The sequence below is a fragment of the Populus nigra genome, chromosome 17, assembly GCF_951802175.1.
Source record: "Populus nigra chromosome 17, ddPopNigr1.1, whole genome shotgun sequence".
Classification (NCBI taxonomy): domain Eukaryota; kingdom Viridiplantae; phylum Streptophyta; class Magnoliopsida; order Malpighiales; family Salicaceae; genus Populus; species Populus nigra.
Genome location: NC_084868.1, coordinates 13,949,930 through 13,972,797, shown reverse-complemented (window position 1 = coordinate 13,972,797; position 22,868 = coordinate 13,949,930). Strand labels below are relative to the sequence as shown.

At 35.5% G+C, this 22,868-nt stretch overlaps 4 protein-coding genes and 1 long non-coding RNA gene across 9 annotated transcripts; 2 read left to right on the top strand and 3 right to left on the bottom strand.

The window, feature by feature from the left end:
* On the bottom strand, positions 1–4,738 carry LOC133676820 (calcium-transporting ATPase 10, plasma membrane-type-like). Of its 2 annotated transcripts, none has more exons than XM_062098572.1 (4): positions 4,000–4,738; positions 3,562–3,782; positions 2,973–3,230; positions 1–2,654 (listed from the first exon to the last, which is right to left on the bottom strand). In XM_062098572.1, the coding sequence occupies exons 2-4, from the start codon at positions 3,760–3,762 to the stop codon at positions 147–149; spliced, it is 2,967 nt and encodes a 988-aa protein (XP_061954556.1). In that variant the 5' UTR covers positions 3,763–3,782; positions 4,000–4,738; the 3' UTR covers positions 1–146. The 2 variants fall into 2 exon arrangements, with proteins under 2 accessions (XP_061954556.1, XP_061954554.1); XM_062098570.1 differs by having other exon boundaries at positions 4,014–4,738.
* Positions 4,739–7,345: 2,607 nt separating this feature from the next.
* On the top strand, positions 7,346–12,258 carry LOC133677288 (uncharacterized). 4 transcript variants are annotated; one of them, XR_009835729.1, is made up of 4 exons: positions 7,346–7,596; positions 7,922–8,103; positions 10,233–10,339; positions 10,468–12,127. It is a non-coding gene; the product is annotated as an uncharacterized LOC133677288 (long non-coding RNA). The 4 variants fall into 4 exon arrangements; XR_009835728.1 differs by having other exon boundaries at positions 10,233–10,802; positions 10,903–12,127; XR_009835727.1 differs by having other exon boundaries at positions 10,233–12,258.
* LOC133677286 (calcium-transporting ATPase 12, plasma membrane-type-like) lies at positions 8,220–11,767 on the bottom strand. Its single transcript, XM_062099223.1, has 2 exons — positions 11,558–11,767; positions 8,220–11,376 (listed from the first exon to the last, which is right to left on the bottom strand). The coding sequence occupies exons 1-2, from the start codon at positions 11,765–11,767 to the stop codon at positions 8,461–8,463; spliced, it is 3,126 nt and encodes a 1,041-aa protein (XP_061955207.1). The 3' UTR covers positions 8,220–8,460.
* A 2,894-nt stretch (positions 12,259–15,152) lies between the features above and the next one.
* On the bottom strand, positions 15,153–20,587 carry LOC133677285 (calcium-transporting ATPase 12, plasma membrane-type-like). The gene is made up of 2 exons (XM_062099222.1): positions 20,060–20,587; positions 15,153–18,249 (listed from the first exon to the last, which is right to left on the bottom strand). The coding sequence occupies exons 1-2, from the start codon at positions 20,267–20,269 to the stop codon at positions 15,331–15,333; spliced, it is 3,129 nt and encodes a 1,042-aa protein (XP_061955206.1). The 5' UTR covers positions 20,270–20,587; the 3' UTR covers positions 15,153–15,330.
* Positions 20,588–22,188: 1,601 nt separating this feature from the next.
* LOC133677287 (NADH-ubiquinone oxidoreductase 20.9 kDa subunit-like) lies at positions 22,189–22,868 on the top strand. The gene is made up of 2 exons (XM_062099224.1): positions 22,189–22,498; positions 22,595–22,868. Exons 1-2 carry the CDS (start codon positions 22,345–22,347, stop codon positions 22,756–22,758), a joined length of 318 nt encoding a protein of 105 aa, XP_061955208.1. The 5' UTR covers positions 22,189–22,344; the 3' UTR covers positions 22,759–22,868.

Genomic DNA, 22,868 nt, shown 5'->3' with positions numbered 1-22,868 from the left:
TGAAATAAAAATAACTTTATATAAATTAAACTGAAAGAAAAATAAAAATTAATTTTCAATACATTAAAACATTAAAGATTAAATATTTTTTAAAAAATTCGGAACATAAATAGAAAAGCAAAACTCATGCCAATAATAAGTATGAACTAATAAGAAGCGGTTGGTGATGAATTCTCAGCACGGAGTGGAAGCTCGAGAATTCCGGTAGATCGTGGAGGTTGTGAGCTTGGTCTTGTTAACTTACCCTTGATGACGCCCCAGGTAAGGTTTACAGCCCCATCTGTCACCCATGAAAGTGCCCCAATAAGGAAACAGATGCTCCACTGTGGACCATTCAACCTGGCAAACCCAAAGATGTGATGTGAAATCTCAATGAATACCACCTGCAACACCACAGTCAGAACAGAGGCCACCCAAAACCATATGTTCTGTTGGATACCCTTGCCCAAATTCTTCAGTTTCTGCTCACTGGCATTGAATTGGTTGGAAAGTTGGCAGAGAAGAAAGCTATTGAAGATCATGGTTTTGCTAACCTCCTCGTTGATGTTTAGAATAGCTTGCCCTTTGAACTGAAAGGCTAACAAAATAGAAACCTGATAGGAAGCTTGTATGATTATGTTCCTCCACATGGCATTTGTGATGAAAGGTTCAGATGGTCTGATCGGTGGCTTCTCCATCAGTTTCTGACTTGGGGGCTCAGTTAATAAAGCCAACCCGCCAAGGACAGCCACAACAAGGTTCACCCAGATCATCTGAATCGCTTCCAATGGAGCATTCCCGAAAATTATTGTGGTGACAATGCTTATCAATAAACCTGAAATAGTTATGGTGACCTCAACTTGGATATACTTGTGAATGTTGCCATTGATACATCGTCCCCCATTCAAAATCGATGCCAAGAAGCCGAAACTTCTATCCAAGATGATCAATTCAGAACTCCCGTTGACCAACTCACTACTCCCGGTTCCAGTCACAATTCCCACGTCTGCTTCTTTGAGTGAGGGAGCATCATCTGTTCTGACTCCAACAAATGCTACAATGTGGCCTTGTTGTTTCAGACAACGCACTAGAAGGAGCTTGTCAGAAGGGAGAGAGTTGCCCATCACACAGATTTTATTGACCACATCCTTTCTCTGTTCATCGCTGAAACTTCGAAAAGTTTCGCCTCCATGTTCCAATATGCCTGGGCCACTAAGCATTCCGTATTTTTGAGCTATGTCTTCTATTACTGACTCGCCGTCCTCTGAGACAAGCATGATTTTGACACCAGCGTTTCTACAAGCTTTCACTGCATCTATTGTCTCTTTCGAGCATTTGTCCTGATCATTACTTGAGCTTGTGCTGATACCAAAACAGAATGCCTCCTTAACTTCAGGTATTGCAGAGTCTTCTCTCGTTACCGTCTCATCAATCCACCTCTCATCAACTTCCTGTGGGTTCATTGTTAGCCAAGCAGTTTTGTCAATGCAAATAGCTGTAACTGAGCCCATGGTAACAACTGTCAATTGTTCTTGTACGATAGCCTTGGTGGATAGGATCTTTTTATTCCAATAATAAATGGCAAGACTAATGACAAATGGCACTCCTCCTACCACCCCTACCAGAAAAGTAGCGAGGCAAGGTGTCAAGGCACTGATTTCCCCGCTCGGTTTCCGAACAATTCTCTTGATAAGTTCCATAACCTCCTTTGTCTTATGTTCTCCCTTGATTTCTGGCAAGCTCAAATCCTCTTTCTCTTTTCCGAGTTTAAACCGCAGGAACAACACTACCAAGATAAGAATAGAGGTTGCGAGCCCAGCTATTTCTGTGTAGTTGCTCACCTTGTCGAGCTGAACTGGTAATCGCCTCTTGCTGGCCTTGCTTATCATCTCACCCAATGTTGTGTTTAGTCCCATGGATGTCACCATCATGTTACCCTGCCCCTCAATCACCTTGGCACCATAGAAGAGAAATGGATTCTGTTTATTAACATTGGATGGAAAGCTTTCATCCAATTTTAAGTATTCGCCAGATACAAACAAACCATCCCCAGGAATAGGGCACCCCCTTTTCAAGGATACTATGTCTCCAATCACAAGATCTAAGTCTGATACTTTCAACGGCTTTCCAGCTCTTATAACATCGACTTCCATCTCTCCTTTTCTCCGTTGTCTCTGCTCTTCTAACAGGTTCTCTGGATTTTCACCCAGAAAATCACGCACTGCTCGTTCAATCACAAGTATGATGATCGCAAGAATTATGATGACTCCTTCATACCAACCAGTCCTCATGCCCTCCTCCTTGATCCCGAAGCCAAGGGACAGCGCTGCTGATACGATGAGAAGGAAGATGGTGTACGTATTGCCGGATTTCAAGAGCAACTCCAAGAAGTTTCTTGCTGCATGGACTGGAGTTTTGTAGACAGCATTGGCTCTGCGTTGACGTAGATCTTCAATGTCTCCAGTGATTCCGTTCTCTAAATCTGTCTCAAGTACCACCGCGACACGTTTGACGCCTCCAATATTATGCAAGGAATCCAGGTCCCGTCCCTTCACTATATTGGCAATGTTTTCAAGTTGTAGTTTGATATCGCTCGCAGCATTGCCGGCCTCATCATTGCAAGGGACATCAGTAGAAACTTCATCTTCTGGTGAGATTTTTTCAATTTCAGCTACCTCCAAGTTCAGGGGAAAAAAAAAGTTATTTAGTTGTTAAGGTATATTCTTACGATCAAGTCAGCTCTAATTTTGGTTTTGGTTGCCAAACGTAGATGCTAGCAAATCAAAACAGTATTATGTGTTTGGTAATGTTATTTAAAATGTTTTTTCAAAGTATTTTTTATATAATATAAAAAAATATTAAATTAATGTTTTTAAAATATTTTTAATGATCTTGAAAAAACATCTAAAAGAATATCATACCTTTTTCAACTAAAATCTCTTGTTACATTACTATAGAGATGGAACAATGGCATGATCAAGGAAAACACATACCCTGTGAGGTGGAGATAACAGCGGGACTCTTGGAGAATCATGATTCTCCATCATATCGCTGTGGGCTTTGGAGAAGAAAATATTCCCTGCTCGTAGAACCAAGATAGCAGATCGCAGAACACTCCTTAGTGCTGGAATTGCTGGCCCTTTTGAGATTTTTTCAGCAATCGCAGCATCGCCTGCCTCATCATTGCAGGGGACTTCAATAGAAACTTCATCTTCAGGTGAGATTTTTTCAATTTCAGCTTCCTCCAAGTTCTGGAAAAAAAAGAAGAAGTTATTTAGCTGTTAAGGTATATTCCTATAATTAATCAAGCCAGCTCTAATTTTTGTTTTGGGTGGCAAACGTAGGTGCTAGCAACTCAAACGAGTATTATATGTTTGGTAGTGTGATTTAAAATGATTTTTTTTAAGTATTTTTTATATAATATAAAAGGTGGTAAATTAATGTTTTTAAAGATATTTTTGGTGGTATATATTACTTTGAAACATCAGAAATCACCCATAAAAATCAAACCTTTCTCAACTCAAATCTCTTGTTACATTACTATAGAGATGGAACAATGGCATGATCAAGGAAAACACATACCCTGTGAGATGGAGATAATAGCGGGACTCTTGGAGAATCACGATTCTCCTTCTTATCTTTGTAGGCTTTGGAGGAGAGAGTGCGCACAGCTAGTAGAACCCAAGCAACACGCCGGAAAAATTTTCTTGGTGCTGAAATTCCTCGCCCTGTCTCTTGAGATTCAAGGTCCATCTCCTGACTTGTTTCGCTACTACTTGTCATTACTTTTAGCTTGATTCTTCCTGCGCAGAAGGAAAGAAAGATTGTAGTATCCCAAATGAAGAAGAAGAAGAAGAACGATAATTGAGGGCCCACATTAATAAAATTTTAAGAAAACATGGATCAAATATACTGTAATTTGATATCCTTCAACTGTTGTAAGACTAGCCATCACACTCTACATCTAAAATAAATAGCATGCAATTAAATTAATTATGAAAAATAGAGTCAAGAACGAACAGTTGTAGAGTTACTTTTAGTAAAAGCAGCTACCACCACCACCACCACCGCGACTATTACAACGTCAATCTTTGTTTCTCTTCACGACTGGAAACCCTGCAAGTAATCAATAAAGAAAGATCTTACCCTATTTCTTAAAAAGAAAGCAAACTGCTATTTCTTCTTTCCACAAGAAGGAAGTTTTTCTCTAAAAACCCAATCCCAAGTTGAACAGAAGCAGAAACATTTTAGCGGGTTGGAGGTAGAGAAATGAAAAGTGAATTTGCTCAGGAAGACTAGAGAAAGACTGAACGAAAGGGGAATGGAACTTTTGTGGGATTTTGAAGAAAGACAAGGAATTATGACAAACGAAAAAAAAAAAACAGAAAGAAAGATTCGATTGACAGGGAAACAAAAAGAAAGAAATATTCAGTGAGAGTAGCACAGATATAACTTGAAGAACATTCTGTGAACCTTCCAGCATCTTTAATTTTGATTGCACTAGAGGAAAAACAGCTGGTTAATTTTATTTTTTCAGTTTATTATTATTTCAAAAATAGAAAAAAAGAAAAGAGAAGGAGTCAGATCAAAGAGAACGCGCGTAAAGATGATACACGTTGATCAAGAAACTAATAATATTGAACTATTTGTGATAATATATAAGGAGTAATCAATTAATTAACTATCATAAACTAACTAAACTAAAGGGATTAGATTATTATTAACTCTTCATTAATTGCTAACGCCTCCGGGTGGTCATTTCTACTCTCTTTTTTTACCTCTCTCCCTTGAAAGAAAAGTACAAGGAAGGAGCCATTATGAAAGAAAAAATGCAATATTTATTTAATTGAAGACATTAGCTAGTTAGCTACCTAATTACCCTTATAACCAAAAATCATTAAAATAGTGTTTATTATAATTACTTTCTAAAAATATAAGATACGAAGTCAGGGGAGATACAAAGGACTCTACACTTTATGTTTTGAAAAGAAAAAACATTTGCTTTTAGAATTGTCCAAGCTGTAACAAATTTAATTTATATCTTTGCTTTTATCTCTCTAATAAATAAATTTCTATTTTTTATTTTTTATGTATATATTTCTTTTACGTAATATATATCTCATCCTTTTGGCCTTTCGACCTCTTTCTTTATTTTTTGGAAAAATTCTAAGGCAAAATTATGTTATTTTTTAAAAGGGCTCATGTTTTTTCTTTATTTTAATTTTGATCCTTCTATTTTTAATTTTTTTAAAATAATAAAATCAGATTCTTTTTGTTAAAATCAAGCATCAATATAATGTGAGGACTTTTTTTTATATCGATAACTATATAAAAATTAGATTGAAATAAATTATAAACCTCAATTCTCAATCAATTTAACATTGAAATATGAAATTAAAAAAAACAATTGATGACCAAAAGCAAAAAAAAAAAAAAGAACCAGAATTGACGCAATAATTTTTTTAAAAAACAAAAGGGTTGTCATTTCTTTTTCATTTTAATTCTGATCCCCTTAATTTTAATTTTTTAAACAATAAAATAAAACAATCTTGTAAAATGAAATACCAACTCAATATGAGGACTTTTTTTAAGACCTCAATAACTACACGCAAAAAAACAAATTAAAACAAATCATCAATCCTAAGTCCTAATCAATACAGTATCAAAGAACAAAATTGAAAAAAAATGTTGACCAACAAAATTAAAAAAAAAAAACATTGTTCAAATCCATATTTTTTTGTGCTCATATAAACAATATTTCCCCTCAAACTTTTTAGTTTTTTTTTATTTTAATTTTCTATGTCAATCTGCATGTAAAAAAGCCTTGTTTTATGAAACATTGAAGTGAGATTTTGATGAGATTTCAAAATCCAATATGCTTAGAAATAGAGTTTTTTTATGATTGTATATATTATGGGTTATTTAAATATCCATGTTCTCCTTAGTAAAGGAAACTCTATCTTGATGAATGTCTTCTAGTATCTATAAAAAAAAAATTAGGGATTAAGATTCTCATAAGATAAAGTTAGTGACTTTCCAAAGAAAAAAAGTAATAAATATATGAAAGAGAATTAAGTTAGGATCCTCAATAATTTTTTTAAATAAACAAAAGGGCTATCATTTCTTTTTTATTTTAATTTTGGTCCTCTCATTTTTTATTTTTTAAACAATATAATCAAAATTTTCATATATATATATATATATATATATATATATATATATATATATATATATATTAGGACTAGTTTAGATTGAGAATTTAGATGAAATTTTTGTTTGTTTGCTGAAAATTTATTTTTTTAAGTGATTTTCATGGAAAATAGATTCTTGCAAAATGATTTTTTTTATGTTTGGTAGTGTAATGAAAAATAAGTTGGAAAATACTTTTCAGTATTTAGTTATATCAAGAGAAATAAAATAAAAAACAACTTATTAGTGTTTTTTTATGTTTATTAAAAGAATGGGGGTTAAATCTGACAAATAAAAAGTTTGAAAGAGAATGAGATTGAAAAAAATCTAATTTTATAAATTAGTTCAAATAAAACAAATAGCAATCAAAATAATGAAAACCAGATCTAACGGATAAAAAAGTTGAGAGGATGAAAATAAAAAAATAATATTTTAATTTCACAAATTATTTCATATTAATTAAAAGAATATGGATCAAATCTAATGAATAATAAATTTCAATTAAGAAAAGGATAAGAAAGAAAAAATAACAGTCAAAAGAACAAGGATCAAAGTTAATATAAAACTATAATTAAATCAAATTTTAATTGATAAAATTAAAGAAAAAAATGATTCAAAACATAATATATAGCAATCAAAATATTAAAAACCAAATTTAATATAATTAACAAATAACAAGATTTTTTATTTATTCTTTTGCAACTTCTAAAATGTGTTTTACACCTAAAATAAAAGAAAAATATTTTTATGAAAATCAAACCAATTTTTTCTTTAATAGAAAAATATTTGCCATTAATCAATTTTATTAATGGTAAAAAAATACAAGAAAATAATTGAAAAGTGATTTTTTTAAAATTATTTTCCATGAAACAAAAAAAATCTAAATTTGATAATATCTATCCAATACCCGCTACTTACCAAAGTGATTAAAAAAAAAAACTTATCCATCTAAATCAATTCAATTCAATATCCATAAATTTTGAATTAAGGTGTTATTTGAGGTTGCAGTGTAGATTATTTTTCACCAAAATTTAATTTTTTAATTATTTTATATTATATTGATGTTAAAAATAATTTTTAAAAATTAAATAAAAATAATATTTTAATATATTTTTAAATAAAAAAAATACTTAAAAAAGTGCTCTCCTCGCTTAATTGCTACTACGCAACAAAAAGATACAGGTACAGTCATTCCAATAATTCTCCTGAGCAAAACGTGTCTGTTTTTTTGTTTTTTCCAAGCCGAAAGTGGAGACTAACTCCGTTCACGGAATGAATCTGTGGCAGACACCCATGGTCATGGAATCTAATGTCACAACTCGCTCTCTCTCTCTCTCTCTCTCTCTCAAGCAGACACGATCATGAATCATATAGAGAATTAATGTTGTTAGAATTATCTTAAAGCATACAGATACATGGTCCTACACTGTACGTACTCTGTCATATATTTCATTAGAACTCCTTCTCTGATTCACATGATGTTTTGTTTTTACTGTTAATGCCTTTCAATTCATAATCTCGGGTTCTGTTTTTTGGTTAAGATACATTTTATGAGTTGGTTGATTTTCTTTTATTTTATTTTTCTGGAGGGGTAGATCTGAGAATGAATGGAGGTCTTCAATGTCTTCTGTTCCTTTTTAGCCTTATGTTACCTTTTGCTTCCCCCTCCTCACACTCTTCTTCATTTCTCCCCTCTTTACTCAATTTCTTTTTATGAAGAATAACTCAGGCCTGCTACACTCTTTCTACGCAGGTCAGATCAGATTAACTCCGAACAGTTAGTGCGGCCTGTTCGGTATGACTGTCATTTGAAACGAAACTCGTGACCTTGGTTAGCAGCCCACGAGGATAAGGGAAGGGGATTCATGACTTCAAGCTCGGCTCGACTATACGATAAACCCCTCGGATTGCTCAATGTTGTGATAATACAAACAGGTAAGTTTTGTTCTTGGTTAATTATTTATGTGCTGAAATTGGTAGGGTTTTTTTTTTTTTTATGGCAATAGACATGGATAGAACCTGTAAGATCGAGGGAAACCTAGCAGACCACCTAAAGCAGTACATTAAATTTTTTATTTATTTATTTTCAAAGCTAACGCTCATGAGATCTTACAAGTTATAATGAATTTAAGACCTCGATTGCTAGATAACTATGGCATGAGATAATGTACAAGAATCCTGAGCAAATTACAACAAGAAGTTATTTATGTACAGCCCAAGAAAATATGGAAACAATGTAAAACATAAAGAAGCTAAGGTGATGCATAAATGGTGCTTAATAAGTTCTGAAAACTAAGAAGCGGGTGGTGATGAATTCTCAGCAATGAGTGGAAGCTCGAGAATGCTTGTAGATTGTGGATGTTCTGATCCAGCGAGCGAACTTGATCTTCTTAGCTTAACCTTCATGACAGCCCAGGTAATGTTTACAGCCCCATCTGTCACACATGAAAGTGCCCCAATAAGGAAACAGATGCCCCACTGCGGACCATTCAACCTGGCAAACCCAAAGATGTGATGTGAAATCTCAATGAATACCACCTGCAACACCACAGTCAGAACAGAGGCCACCCAAAACCATAGGTTCTGTTGGACACCCTTGACTAAATTCTTCAGTTTCTGCTCACTGGCATTGAATTGGTTGGAAAGTTGGCAGAGAAGAAAACTACTGAAGATCATGGCTTTGCTAACATCCTCGTTGATATTTAGAATAGCTTGCCCTTTGAACTGAAAGGCTAACAAAATGGAAACCTGATAGGAAGCTTGTATGATTATATTCCTCCACATGGCCTCTGTGATGAAAGGTTCGGTTGGTCTGATCGGTGGCCTCTGCATCAGTTTCTGACTTGGGGGCTCAGTTAATAAAGCCAACCCACCAAGGACAGCCACTACCACGTTCACCCAGATCATCTGAATCGCTGTCATTGGAGCATACCCGAAAAATATTGTGGTGACAGTGCTTATCACTAACCCTGAAATAGTTATGGTGACCTCAACTTGGATATACTTGTGAATGTTGCCATAAATACATCGCCCCCCCTTCAAAATCCATACCAAGTAGCCTAAATTTCCATCCAGGATAATCAATTCAGCACTCCCATTGACCAACTCACTACTCCCAGTTCCAGTCACAATTCCCACGTCTGCTTCTTTGAGTGAGGGAGCATCATCTGTTCTGACTCCAACGAATGCTACTATGTGGCCTTGTTGTTTCAGACAACGCACTAGAAGGAGCTTGTCAGAAGGGAGAGAGTTTCCCATCACACAGATTTTATTGACCACATCCTTTCTCTCTTCATCGCTGAAACTTCGAAAAGTTTCCCCTCCATGTTCCAATAAGCCTAGGCCACTAAGCATTCCATATTTTTGAGCTATGTCTTCTATTACTGACTCGCTGTCCTCTGAGACAAGTAGAATGTTGACACCAGCATTTCTACAAGCTTCAACTGCTTCTATAGTCTCTTTCCAGCATTTGTCCTTCAGACCCAGAAGTCCTATCAATATCAAGCGATCATCCTCAGAATTTTCATCATCTGTTGTCTTATAAGCAAGGGCAATGGTTTTTAGATGCTTGGACTGCATGTCATTAATAATTTTCTCAAAAGCCGACCTTTTCTCTGTGTCCATGTCCACTAGTTTCCCTTCACTATTGTAGTGCCGGGAGCACATTTTCAATATTTTCGGTGCCAGTCCTTTCCAATACAGGAATTTCTTGGTTTCATTGCCTTCTTTCTCCCTCACCAACACTCCATTCCCTTCGTCACCAGGGCTCAACTCTTTCATCCCGATAATGGTGTAACTTTGCTTCAAACTCTCCATGTTAATCCCGAATTTCCGTTCACACCAGGAAATCAGTGATTCCTGATCGTTACCTGAGCTCGTGCTGATACCAATACAGAATGCATCCTTAACTTGTTTAGGTATTGCAGAGTTTTCTCTAATTACTGTCTCATCAATCCAACACTCATCAACTTCCTGTGGGTTCATTGTTAGCCAACTAGTTTTGTCAAAGCAAATAGTTGTAACTGAGCCCATGGTAACACCTGTCAATTGTTCTTGCACGACAGCCTTGGTGGATGGGATCTTTTTATTCCAATAATAAAGGGCAAGGCTGATAAAAAATGGCACTCCTTCTACCACCCCTACCAGGAAAGTAGTCAGGCAAGTTGTCAAGGTACTGATTTTCCCGCTCGGTTTCCAGACAATTCTCTTGATAAATTCCATAACCTCCTTCGTCTTATGTTCTCCCTTGATTTCTGGCACGCCCGAATCCTCATTTTTCTTTCCAGCTTTAAACCGCAGGAACAACACTACCAAGATAAGAATAGAGGTTACGAGCCCAGCTATTTCTGTGTGATTGCTCACCTTGTCGAGCTGAACTGGTAATCGCCTGCTCTTGCTGGCCTTGCTTATCATCTCACCCAATGTTGTGTTTAGTCCCATGGATGTCACCAACATGTTACCCTGCCCCTCAATCACCTTGGAACCATAGAAAAGAAATGGATTATGTTTATTAACAATGGATGGAAAGCTGTCATCCAATTTTAAGTATTCGCCAGATACAAACAAACCATCACCAGGAATAGGGCATCCCCATTCCAAGGATACTATGTCTCCAATCACAAGATCTAAGGCTCGTACTTTCAACTGTTTTCCTCCTCTTAAAACATTGACTTCCATCTCTCTTTTTCTCCGTTGTCTCTGCTCTCCTAACAGGTTCTCTGAATTTTCACCCAGAAAATCACGCACTGCTGGAACGATCACAAGTATGATGATTGCAAGAATTATGAGGACTCCCTCATACCAACCAGTCCTCGGGCCCTCCTCCGTGATCCCGAAGCCAAGGGACAGCGCTGCTGATACGATGAGAAGGAAGATGGTGTGCCTATTGCTGGATTTCATGAGCAACTCCAAGAAGTTTCTTGCTGCAGGGACTGTTGTTTTGTAGATTGCATTGGTTCTGCGTCGACTTAGATCTGCAATCTCTCCAGTGATTCCATTCTCTAAATCTGTCTCAAAAGCCTCTGCAATACCTCGGACGCCACCAAATGCATGCAAGGAATCTAGGTCCCGTCCCTTTACTATATTGGCAATGTTTTCATGTTGTAGTTTGATATCGCTCGTAGCATTGCCGACCTCATCATTGTGAGTGGCATCAAGAGAAACTTGATGCGTTGGTGAGATTTCTTCAATTTCAGCAACCACCAAATTCTGTAGAAAAAAAAGTTATTTAGCTGTGAAGGTATATTCTTACGATCAAGTCAGTTCTAATTTTGGTTTTGGTTGCCAAACGTAGGTTCTAGCAACTCAAACAAGTATTATGTGTTTGATAATGCTTTTAGAAACAGTAGTATAGAGATGGAACAATGGCATAACCAAGGAAAACACATACCCTGTGAGATGGAGATGACAGCAAGACTCTTGGAGAATCAAGAGTCTCCTTCTTATCGTTGTAGGCTTTGGAGAAGAAAACGTGCCCTGCTCGTAGAACCAAGATAGCAGACCGCAAAACATTCCTTGGCGCTGGAATTGGTGGCCCTAGCAGTCCTACCTCTAGAGATTCGGGGTCCATCTCCCGACTTGTTTCGCTGCTACTTGTCATTTCTTTTAGCTCGATTCTTCCTTCCCAGAAGGAAAGTAACGATTATAGTATCAAGAAGAAGAAGAAGGGATTTTTCAATACAAGCTGTGGTATAGATGATGAACTCAAGGGGGGTGAGTGTGTGTGTGTGTGTGTGTGTTTGTATAAATAGAGAGGGAGATGGAAGAAAGAAGTCAGGCAAATAGGGTGGGTGATTGTGTCTGAAATAGCAAGTATGGCTGAATGAGAAGAGTGTCGACGAAGCTGCTGTGTTCAGAGGAGGAAGCTGTACTGTAATTTACTTTCCCGGTTTCCATTTCTTTTTGGTGGCTGATGATGTGCATGAAATCAATTGCTAAAGCCTACAAGTTGTCGTTTCTACTTTGACATGTCTTCTTCTTTCCAAGTAAGTACAGGGAAAGAGACATGAGAGCATGCATGCAATATTTAGGTCATTAAAGACACTGTCCCACTCGATACGTCCTCTTAATTTTCACACTATGTTTTTTCTCGGTCCCTTCGTCAATGGCTATGACCTATGAAGATTTCTAATATATAGTTTTATGGCTTTGAATTACTTTGATACATTCGCAGCTATTGCTGGGTATGTTAGAAGCTTCCCTGCAATTCGTAACCCCAAATTTGGGTTATGTTAAAATCCACGTGCAAGATTTTCTCTCTCGAAACAGAAAAAATTGAGTGCATGTTCGGCTATTACATTCCGAATGCCTGGCAGACCAATTTAATACTGTTGTCTGGTTTTTTTTTATATATATATATATATATATATATGACAATATTCTCGTATTAAAATTATCAATCTAATACTTTTTTAAAAACAAAACATACTCAAAAAAATCATTTTAAAATACAAATAATCGTTGGTTTCATTAATTGCTAGCTTTTTCATGGGTGTTATGACCATCGCTGGTGTTCCATATTTGGGCACGACTTGCTCCAAACTATGAGTATAGCACTCAACATAATGTCGTCAGAATGGATAATTGTTGATTATTAGGTCATAATCACATAAACATTAGAATCTTAAAATAGAAGGTTTAATTAATATAGAGTACTAATTAATATAAAATCATATCCTACAATTTTAAACTGAGAAATTATTGAGTGAACTAAGATCATGGACCAACTAATAAATTTATTCCAATCATTAAATTAGAGAATTATATTTTTAAGATTTAACCGTATAATCATAATTAATAATACGACAATCATAGGATGATGCAAACATATTTAATGATGTGTAAGAATATATGGGGCTTGATCTATGATTTTAAATGACAAACTAAATTTACCAAATAACATCTCTTTAAACTAGATTTAATTGAAGTGGTTTGGAAACAAGCAAAATTCAAAGAAGAAAAAACAAAAAGCAGTGGAAAAGGAGAAAAATCTATGAATTAGAGGCTCATAAATGTCCCATAACATTACAACATTGCAGCCTAGCTAGTAACCTTGTATCCCTAATATAGTAATGGTATATAACAACAGCAACTCAAAAAAGAAAGAGCAAAAAAGGAGATCAAATACAAAAAAACAATGCCCAAGTAAATTAATATAATAATGAAGATAATAGAGCAATATGTAGCCCAAGTAATTAATTAAATTAGAACTATGGCAACATATATTGCCATTTGTCAAGCATCCCATTCAATATATTATCTTGAACAAATAATAATTTAATTTTTTCTATGATACATATTAAATATTTCTCAAATGTGTTGAGGTTGAAAAGTAACAAAATTATGATACTTGAGAAAAAGCATCTAATTGATAACCTTATGGATACTTTGCTAAGAAAAATTATATTATGCTTTTTATTAAAAAAAAATAATATTTCGTGCATATTTTAACTTTAAAATATCTAGATAACGTTATTAATATTATATTTAATATAGTTAAAAGGAAATGAATAAGGTGCCTTTACAGCAAGTATCAGTCAATGGATTTGTAATTGTAGGGTTTTCATGGAAAACTTATAAAACCCTTTTATTACGTAATTTTTCTTTAATCTTCTAATTAAGTCTCTCTAGTAGCACTGATTAAAAGCAATTCTCGGGTTTGTAAAACGCATTTTAGAGTTTTTCCTTGACATTCGATGATCGATGTGCATGAAAATAATTTCTACTTTGAATGAGAGAAAGTACAAGGAAAGAGGCATTAATTATGAATAAAAGAAGTAACTAACATGGAAAGTGCCATTATGAATGAAAGAATGCAAAATAATTATTGAGTTGATGATATAAAACTAACACAAGCACTAATAAACTATTTAAAGAGTGGCTCACCCATTTGCTTTTCCAACTCATTTGACCTTTAAAAGTAATTTGTTTTTCTTTTTGTTTTTTTATTTTGTAATGATATCCATTGTTTAATATTATTTTAAATGTATTTTTTTAATTTTAAATTCAATCTTTATATTATATGTTTATTAGGATTTAGAGTTGGATTAAGTTGTTAATGAAAAAATATCCTTGCATCGCTTTAAATTTGTGAGGTTAATGACTCGATTTTCAAGTTTGTTGTTGTGACCCGGGTTGTTTTTATTCACGGGTTTTCAAGCATTTTTTAAAATTATTTAACTTAATTTTGATTAATTTTTGTAATTATATAGTTAAATAAAATTAGTTAAAAAAAACATATTATTAAATTTTAGAAAGTTCATGGATGGGTTTGACTGGTCTAATTTTATTTTTTATTTTTTTATATTCATTTATTTTCATTTCATCATTTGATATTAAGTTATTTTATTTTACTGTTAATGCCTTTCCATTAATAATCTCGGGTTCTGTTTTTTTGGTTAAGATACATTTTATGAGTTGGTTGATTTTTATTTTTTTTTAATTTTTTTTTCTGGAGGGGTAGATCTGAGAATGAATGGAGGTCTTCAATGTCTTCTGTTCCTTTTTAGCCTTATGTTACCTTTTGCTTCCCCCTCCTCTCACTCTTCTTCATTTCTCCCCTCTTTACTCAATTTCTTTTTATGAAGAATAACTCAGGCCTGCTACACTCTTTCTACGCAGGTCAGATCAGATGAACTCCGAACAGTTAGTGTGGCCTGTTCGGGATGACTGTCATTTGAAACGAAACTCGTGAGCTTGGTTAGCAGCCCACGAAGATAAGGGAAGGGGATTCATGACTTCAAGCTCGGTTCGACTGTACGATAAACCCCTCGGATTGCTCAATGTTGGATGATATAAGTTTTGTTCTTGGTTAATTATTCATGTGCTGAAATTGGTAGGGGTTTTTTTTCTATGGCAATAGACATGGATAGATTTAGCATGATCTTGAACCTGTAAGATCGAGGGAAACCTAGTAGACCACCTAAAGCAGTACATTAAATTTTTTATTTATTTATTTTCAAAGCTAACGCTCATGAGATCTTACAAGTTATAATGAATTTAAGACCTAGCTTGCTAGATAACTATGGCATGAGATAATGTACAAGAATCCTGAGCAAATTACAACAAGAAGTTATTTATGTACAGCCCAAGAAAATATGGAAACAATGTAAAACATAAAGAAGCTAAGATGATGCATAAATGTTGCTTAATAAGTTCTGAAAACTAAGAAGCGGGTGGTGATGAATTCTCAGCAATGAGTGGAAGCTCGAGAATGCTTGTAGATTGTGGATGTTCTGATCCAGCGAGTGAACTTGATCTTCTTAGCTTAACCTTGATGACGCCACAGGCAATGTTTACAGCCCAATCTGTCACACATGAAAGTGCCCCAATAAGGAAACAGATGCTCCACTGCGGACCATTCAACCTTGCAAACCCAAAGATGTCATGTGAAATCTCTATGCATACCACCTGCAACCCCACAGTCAGAACTGAGGCCACCCAAAACCATATGTTCTGTTGGACACCCTTGACTAAATTCTTCAGTTTCTGCTCACTGGCATTGAATTGGTTGGAAAGTTGGCAGAGAAGAAAACTACTGAAGATCATGGATTTGCTAACATCCTCGGTGATATTTAGAATAGCTTGCCCTCTGAACTGAAAGGCTAACAAAATGGAAACCTGATAGGAAGCTTGTATGATTATATTCCTCCACATGGCCTCTGTGATGAAAGGTTCGGTTGGTCTGATCGGTGGCCTCTGCATCAGTTTCTGACTTGGGGGCTCAGTTAATAAAGCCAACCCACCAAGGACAGCCACTACCAGGTTCACCCAGATCATCTGAATCGCTGTCATTGGAGCATACCCGAAAAATATTGTGGTGACAGTGCTTATCACTAACCCTGAAATAGTTATGGTGACCTCAACTTGGATATACTTGTGAATGTTGCCATAAATACATCGCCCCCCCTTCAAAATCCATACCAAGTAGCCTAAATTTCCATCCAGGATAATCAATTCAGCACTCCCATTGACCAACTCACTACTCCCAGTTCCAGTCACAATTCCCACGTCTGCTTCTTTGAGTGAGGGAGCATCATCTGTTCTGACTCCAACGAATGCTACTATGTGGCCTTGTTGTTTCAGACAACGCACTAGAAGGAGCTTGTCAGAAGGGAGAGAGTTTCCCATCACACAGATTTTATTGACCACATCCTTTCTCTCTTCATCGCTGAAACTTCGAAAAGTTTCCCCTCCATGTTCCAATATGCCTGGGCCACTAAGCATTCCATATTTTTGAGCTATGTCTTCTATTACTGAATCGCTGTCCTCTGAGACAAGTATGATGTTGACACCAGCATTTCTACAAGCTTCAACTGCTTCTATAGTCTCTTTCCAGCATTTGTCCTTCAGACCCAGAAGTCCTATCAATATCAAGCGATCATCCTCGGGAGTTTCATCATCTGTTTTCTTATAAGCAAGTGCAATTGTTTTTAGATCCTCGGACTGCATGTCATTAATAATTTTCTCAAAAGCCGACCTTTTCTCTGTGTCCATGTCCACTAGTTTCCCTTCACTATTGTAGTTCCGGGAGCACATTTTCAATATTTTCGGCGCCGGTCCTTTCCAATACAGGAATTTCTTGGTTTCGTTGCCTTCTTTCTCCCTCACCAACACTCCATTCCCTTCGTCACCAGGGCTCAACTCTTTCATCCCGATAATGGTGTAACTTTGCTTCAAACTCTCCATGTAATCCTTTACGAATTTCCGTTCACACCAGGAAATCAGTGATTCCAGATCATTACCTGAGCTCGTGCTGATACCAATACAGAATGCATCCTTAATTTGTTCAGGTATTGCAGAGTTTTCTCTAATTACTGTCTCATCATCAATCCAACACTCATCAACTTCCTGTGGATTCATTGTTAGCCAACTAGTTTTGTCAAAGCAAATAGTTGTAACTGAGCCCATGGTAACACCTGTCAATTGTTCTTGCACGACAGCCTTGGTGGATGGGATCTTCTTATTCCAATAATAAATGGCAAGCCTGATAAAAAATGGCACTCCTTCTACCACCCCTACCAGGAAAGTAGTCAGGTAAGTTGTCAAGGTACTGATTTTCCCGCTCGGTTTCCAGACAATTCTCTTGATAAGTTCCGTGACATCCTTTGTCTTCTGTTCTCCCTTGAATTCTGGCAAGCTAGAATCCTCATTTTTCTTTCCAGCTTTAAATCGCAGGAACAACACTACCAAGATAAGAATAGAGGTCAAGAGCCCAGCTATTTCTGTATGGTTGCTCACCTTGCCGAGCTGAACTGGTAATCGCCTCTTGCTGGCCTTGCTTATCATCTCACCCAATGTTGTGTTTAGTCCCATGGATGTCACCATCATGTTACCCTGCCCCTCAATCACCTTGGCACCATAGAAGAGAAATGGATTCTGTTTATTAACAATGGATGGAAAGCTGTCATCCAATTTTAAGTATTCGCCAGATACAAACAAACCATCACCAGGAATAGGGCATCCCCATTCCAAGGATACTATGTCTCCAATCACAAGATCTAAGGCTCGTACTTTCAACTGTTTTCCTCCTCTTAAAACATTGACTTCCATCTCTCTTTTTCTCCGATGTCTCTGCTCTCCTAACAGGTTCTCTGAATTTTCACCCAGAAAATCACGCACTGCTGGAACAATCACAAGTATGATGATTGCAAGAATTATGAGGACTCCTTCATACCAACCAGTCCTCGGGCCCTCCTCCTTGATCCCGAAGCCAAGGGACAGCGCTGCTGATACGATGAGAAGGAAGATGGTGTACCTATTGCTGTATTTCATGAGCAACTCTAAGAAGTTTCTTGCTGCAGGGACTGGAGTTTTGTAGACTGCATTGGCTCTGCGTCGAGTTAGATCTTCAATCTCTCCAGTGATTCCATTCTCTAAATCTGTCTCAAAAGCCTCTGCAATACCTCGGACGCCACCAAATGCATGCAAGGAATCTAGGTCGCGTCCCTTTACTATATTGGCAATGTTTTCATGTTGTAGTTTGATATCGCTCGTAGCATTGCCGACCTCATCATTGTGAGGGGCATCAAGAGAAACTTGATTCGTTGGTGAGATTTCTTCAATTTCAGCTACCTCCGAATTCTGGAGAAAAAAAAGTTATTTAGCTGTTAAGGTTGTTAAATAATATTTATCTAGTTTTATTTATTAAGGGTAGAATAGTATTTTCAGTTTGACCTATATATAATTTCTTTGTATTTAGGTTAACTTAAGCACTCATAATAAACATCTTATTGAGAATTCTAGCCTCCTTTTATGTTTGATCTGAATTACTTTAACATGGTATCAGAGCCTAGTTGATCGAACCCTTGGCTTGTTAATTTTATGGAACTCGCTGCCCTTGTAGAAATCATGTTCACCAATGTCAGAGCCACTGCTCGTATCAAAATCGTTATCATCATCCACTTCATTCCCTGTAGGATGTTCCAGCACGCTCAATGCATTCCTTTGAAGCTTAACTTTAGATTCATTTTTCAAAACATCAGACATGAGTTGTTTGACCTATTAAAAGATGGAGGATGAAGATCAAGTTTTGTGCTTGCGGCTGAAGAATTAATATCTGAAACTTTATTTTAGATTTTTCAGCTTCTGCAATTTGGTATTTCTGTTCTGCCTCTGCAATTGTTTTGGTATTTCGTCTTCTCTTCAGTCTCTGCAATTTGGTATCAGCTTCTGCAATTTGGTATTTCTGTTCTGTCTCTGCAATTGTTTTGGTATTTCATCTTCTCTTCAGTTTCTGCAATTTGGAATCAGCTTCTGCAATTTGGTATTTCTATCTGTCTCTGCAACTGTTTTGGTATTTCGTCTTCTCTTCAGTTTCTACAATTTGGTATCAGCTTTTGCAATTTGGTATTTCTGTTCTGCAATTTGGTATCAGCTTCTGCAATTTGGTATTTCTGTTCTGTCTCTGCAATTGTTTTGGTATTTCGTCTTCTCTTCAGTTTCTGCAATTTGGAATCAGCTTCTGCAATTTGGTATTTCTATCTGTTTCTGCAACTGTTTTGGTATTTCGTCTTCTCTTCAGTTTCTGCAATTTGGTATTTCTGTTCTGCAATTTGGTATCAGCTTCTGCAATTTGGTATTTCTGTTCTGTCTCTGCAATTGTTTTGGTATTTCGTCTTCTCTTCAATTTCTGCAATTTGGTATTTGAGTTAAGTTTCTGCAAGAAAAATAAAAAATTTGGAGTGATATTTTGTCTTTCGCTTCTGCAAAATCTGGTATTTCGACTTTCCTTCAGCTTCTGTCATGGCATCTACTACCAAAGAGATTGTTTGGTTACGTTGGTTACTTGCTGATATGAGAGTTTTCTTTTCTCATCCTACTCCTATGAATTGTGACAACCAGAGTTCTATTCAGATTGCTCACAACTCGGTTTTTATGAGCGAACTAAGCACATTGAGATCGATTGTCATCTTACTCGTCATCATCTCAAGCATGGCACCATTGCTTTGCCTTTTGTTCATTCTTCCTTGCAGATTGCAGATTTCTTTACCAAGACGCATTTCATATCTCGTTTTTGTTTTCTAGTTGGTAAACTCTCGATGCTTGTAGATGTCGCATCGTGAGTTTGAGGGGAGATGTTAAATAATATTTATCTAGTTTTATTTATTAAGGGTAGAATAGTATTTTCAGTTTGACCTATATATAATTTCTTTGTATTTAGGTTAACTTAAGCACTCATAATAAACATCTTATTAAGAATTCTAGCCTCCTTTTATGTTTGATCTGAATTACTTTAACAAAGGTATATTCTTACGATCAAGTCAGCTCTAATTTTGGTTTTGGTTGCCAAACGTAGGTCCCAGCAACTCAAACAAGTATCATGTGTTTGATAATGCTTTTAGAAATAGTAGTGTAGAGATGTAACTGTGGCATAACCAAGGAGAACACATACCCTGTGAGATGGAGATAATAGCAAGACTCCTGGAGAATCAAGAGTCTCCTTCTTATCGTTGTAGGCTTTGGAGAAGAAAACGTGCCCTGCTCGTAGAGCCAAGATAGCAGACCGCAAAACATTCCTTGGCGCTGGAATTGCTGGCGCTAGCAGTCCTATCTCTAGAGATTTAGGGTCCATCTCCCGACTTGTTTCGCTACTACTTGTCATTCCTTTTAGCTCGATTCTTCCTTCCCAGAATGAAAGAAAAGATTATAGTATCAAGAAGAAGAAGAAGAAGGGGTTTTTCAATACAAGCTGTGGTATAGATGATGAAGTCAAGGGGGGTGAGTGTGAGTGTGAGTGTGAGTGTGTGTGTTTGAATAAATAGAGAGGGAGAGGGAAGAAGGAAGTCAGGCAAATAGGGTGGGTGAATATTGTAGCAAGTATGGCTGAATGAGAAGAGTGTCGACGAAGCTGCTGTGTTCAAAGGAGGAAGTTGTAGTGTAATTTACTTTCCCGGTTTCCGATGTGCTTGAAATCAATTGCTTCGCCTACAAGTTGCCATTTCTACTTTTTCTTCTTTTCAGGTCAGTACAAAGAAAGAGAAATGAGAGCATGCATGCAATATTTAGGTGATCGAAGACACTATCCCACTCGATACGTCCTCTTTTCACACTACGGTTTTTCTGGGTCCCTTCGTCAATGGCTATAAAGCTCTCTAATATATAGTTTTATGGCTTTGAATTACGGATGGTTTGTTTTTATATTTTAAAAATATTTTTTTAAAAAATTAAATTTATTTATTTATTTTTATTTTAAATTAATAATTTTTAATATTTTTAAATTATTTTAATATGTTAATGTTAAAAATAATATCATTAAAATGAATAATTGTTGATTATTAGATCATAATTACGTATGAAAATTTTAAAATAAAAGGTTTAATTAATATAGAGTACTAATATAAAATCATATCATGCAATTTTAAATTGAGAAATCATTGAGTGAACTAAGATCATGGACCAACTAATAAATTTATTCCAATCATTAAATTAGAGAATTATATTTTTAAAACTTAACCGTATAATCATAATTAAACAATTAATAATACGACAATCCTAGGATGATGCAAACATATTTAATGATGTGTAAGAATCTATCGGCTTGATCTATGATTTTTTAAATGACAAACTAAATTTACCAAATAATATCTCTTTAAACTATATTTAATTGAAGTGGTTTGGAAACAAGCAAAATTCAAAGAAATATTGCAAGAAAAAAAACAAAAAGCAGTGGAAAAGGAGAAAAATCTATGAATTAGAGGCTCATAAATGTCCCATAACATTACAACATTGCAGCCTAGCTAGTAACCTTGTATCCCTAATATAGTAATGGTATATAACAACAGCAACTCAAAAAAGAAAGAGCAAAAAAGGAGATCAAATACAAAAAACAATGCCCAAGTAAATAAATATAATAATAATGAAGATAATAGAGCAATATGTAGCCCAAGTAATTAATTAAATTAGAACTATGGCAACATATATTGCCATTTGTCAAGCATCCCATTCAATATATTATCTTGAACAAATAATAATTTAATTTTTTCTATGATACATATTAAATATTTCTCAAATGTGTTTAGGTTGAAAAGGAACAAAATCATGATACTTGAGAAAAAGCATCTAATTGATCATAACCTTATGGATACTTTGCTAAGAAAAAATATATTATGCTTTTTATATATATATAAAATCTTTCGTGCATATTTTAGCTTTAAAATATCTAGATAACGTTATTAATATAATATTTAATATAGTTAAAGGGAAAAGAATAAGGTGCCATTACAGCATCCTTTGTTACAAAGTATATTATTCAATGGATTTGTAATTGTAGGGTTTTCATGGAAAACTTATCAAACCCTTTTATTATGTAATTTTTCCTTAATCTTCTAAGTCTCTCTAGTAGCACTGATTAAAGCAACTATCGGGTTTGTAAAACGCATTTTAGAGTTTCTCTATAGTTTTTTCTTTTTTATGGGAAAAAAAAAGATAAACTGGAAATGAAAAAATCAGGATTCACCTGTTAGTTTAGTTAAAACCCGGTTATCAAATTGTTAATTTTTTTTTTAAAATTTTTTTTATCAGAGGCCAGGATTGAAACTTCCTCTATAGTTGGAGCCTTGGAGGGTATTTATAGATTTGACCGAACACAAATAGAGAAAGAAACAGAGAGAGAGAGTAGAGCAGCGGGCAAGAACTAAATCGAAGTAAAAAAAAAAGGGAAGAAATCAAGACCAGAAAATGAACACAGACATCACAGCATCGGCAAAACCAGAGTACCCAGTAATAGATCGAAACCCAGCCTTCACTAAGGTTGTTGGCAACTTCAACACCCTTGATTACTGTCGTTTCATCACCCTTACTGGTGTCTCTGTCACTGTTGGCTACCTCTCAGGTACAAATTTTACATCTTTACCTCTTCTTTTAGTTCATTTATGTCGAAATTACTCATATGCAAATGGGTTTTTGTTTTTGTTTTTGTTACTAATAGGGATAAAGCCAGGGATTAAGGGACCATCAATGGTGACAGGAGGATTGATTGGTTTAATGGGTGGTTTTATGTATGCTTATCAGAATTCTGCTGGGAGACTTATGGGGTTTTTTCCTAATGAGGGTGAGGTTGCTCGTTACCAGAAACGGGATTTTAGCAGTTAAAGATTTCAACTTTTTTATTTTTTCATGAAATTTGGTATCTTTGTAATGTTTTGAATCGCTTTGAGTGGTGACGATTAATAATAATTGGATTGGTAGGAGGACTTGTCGCA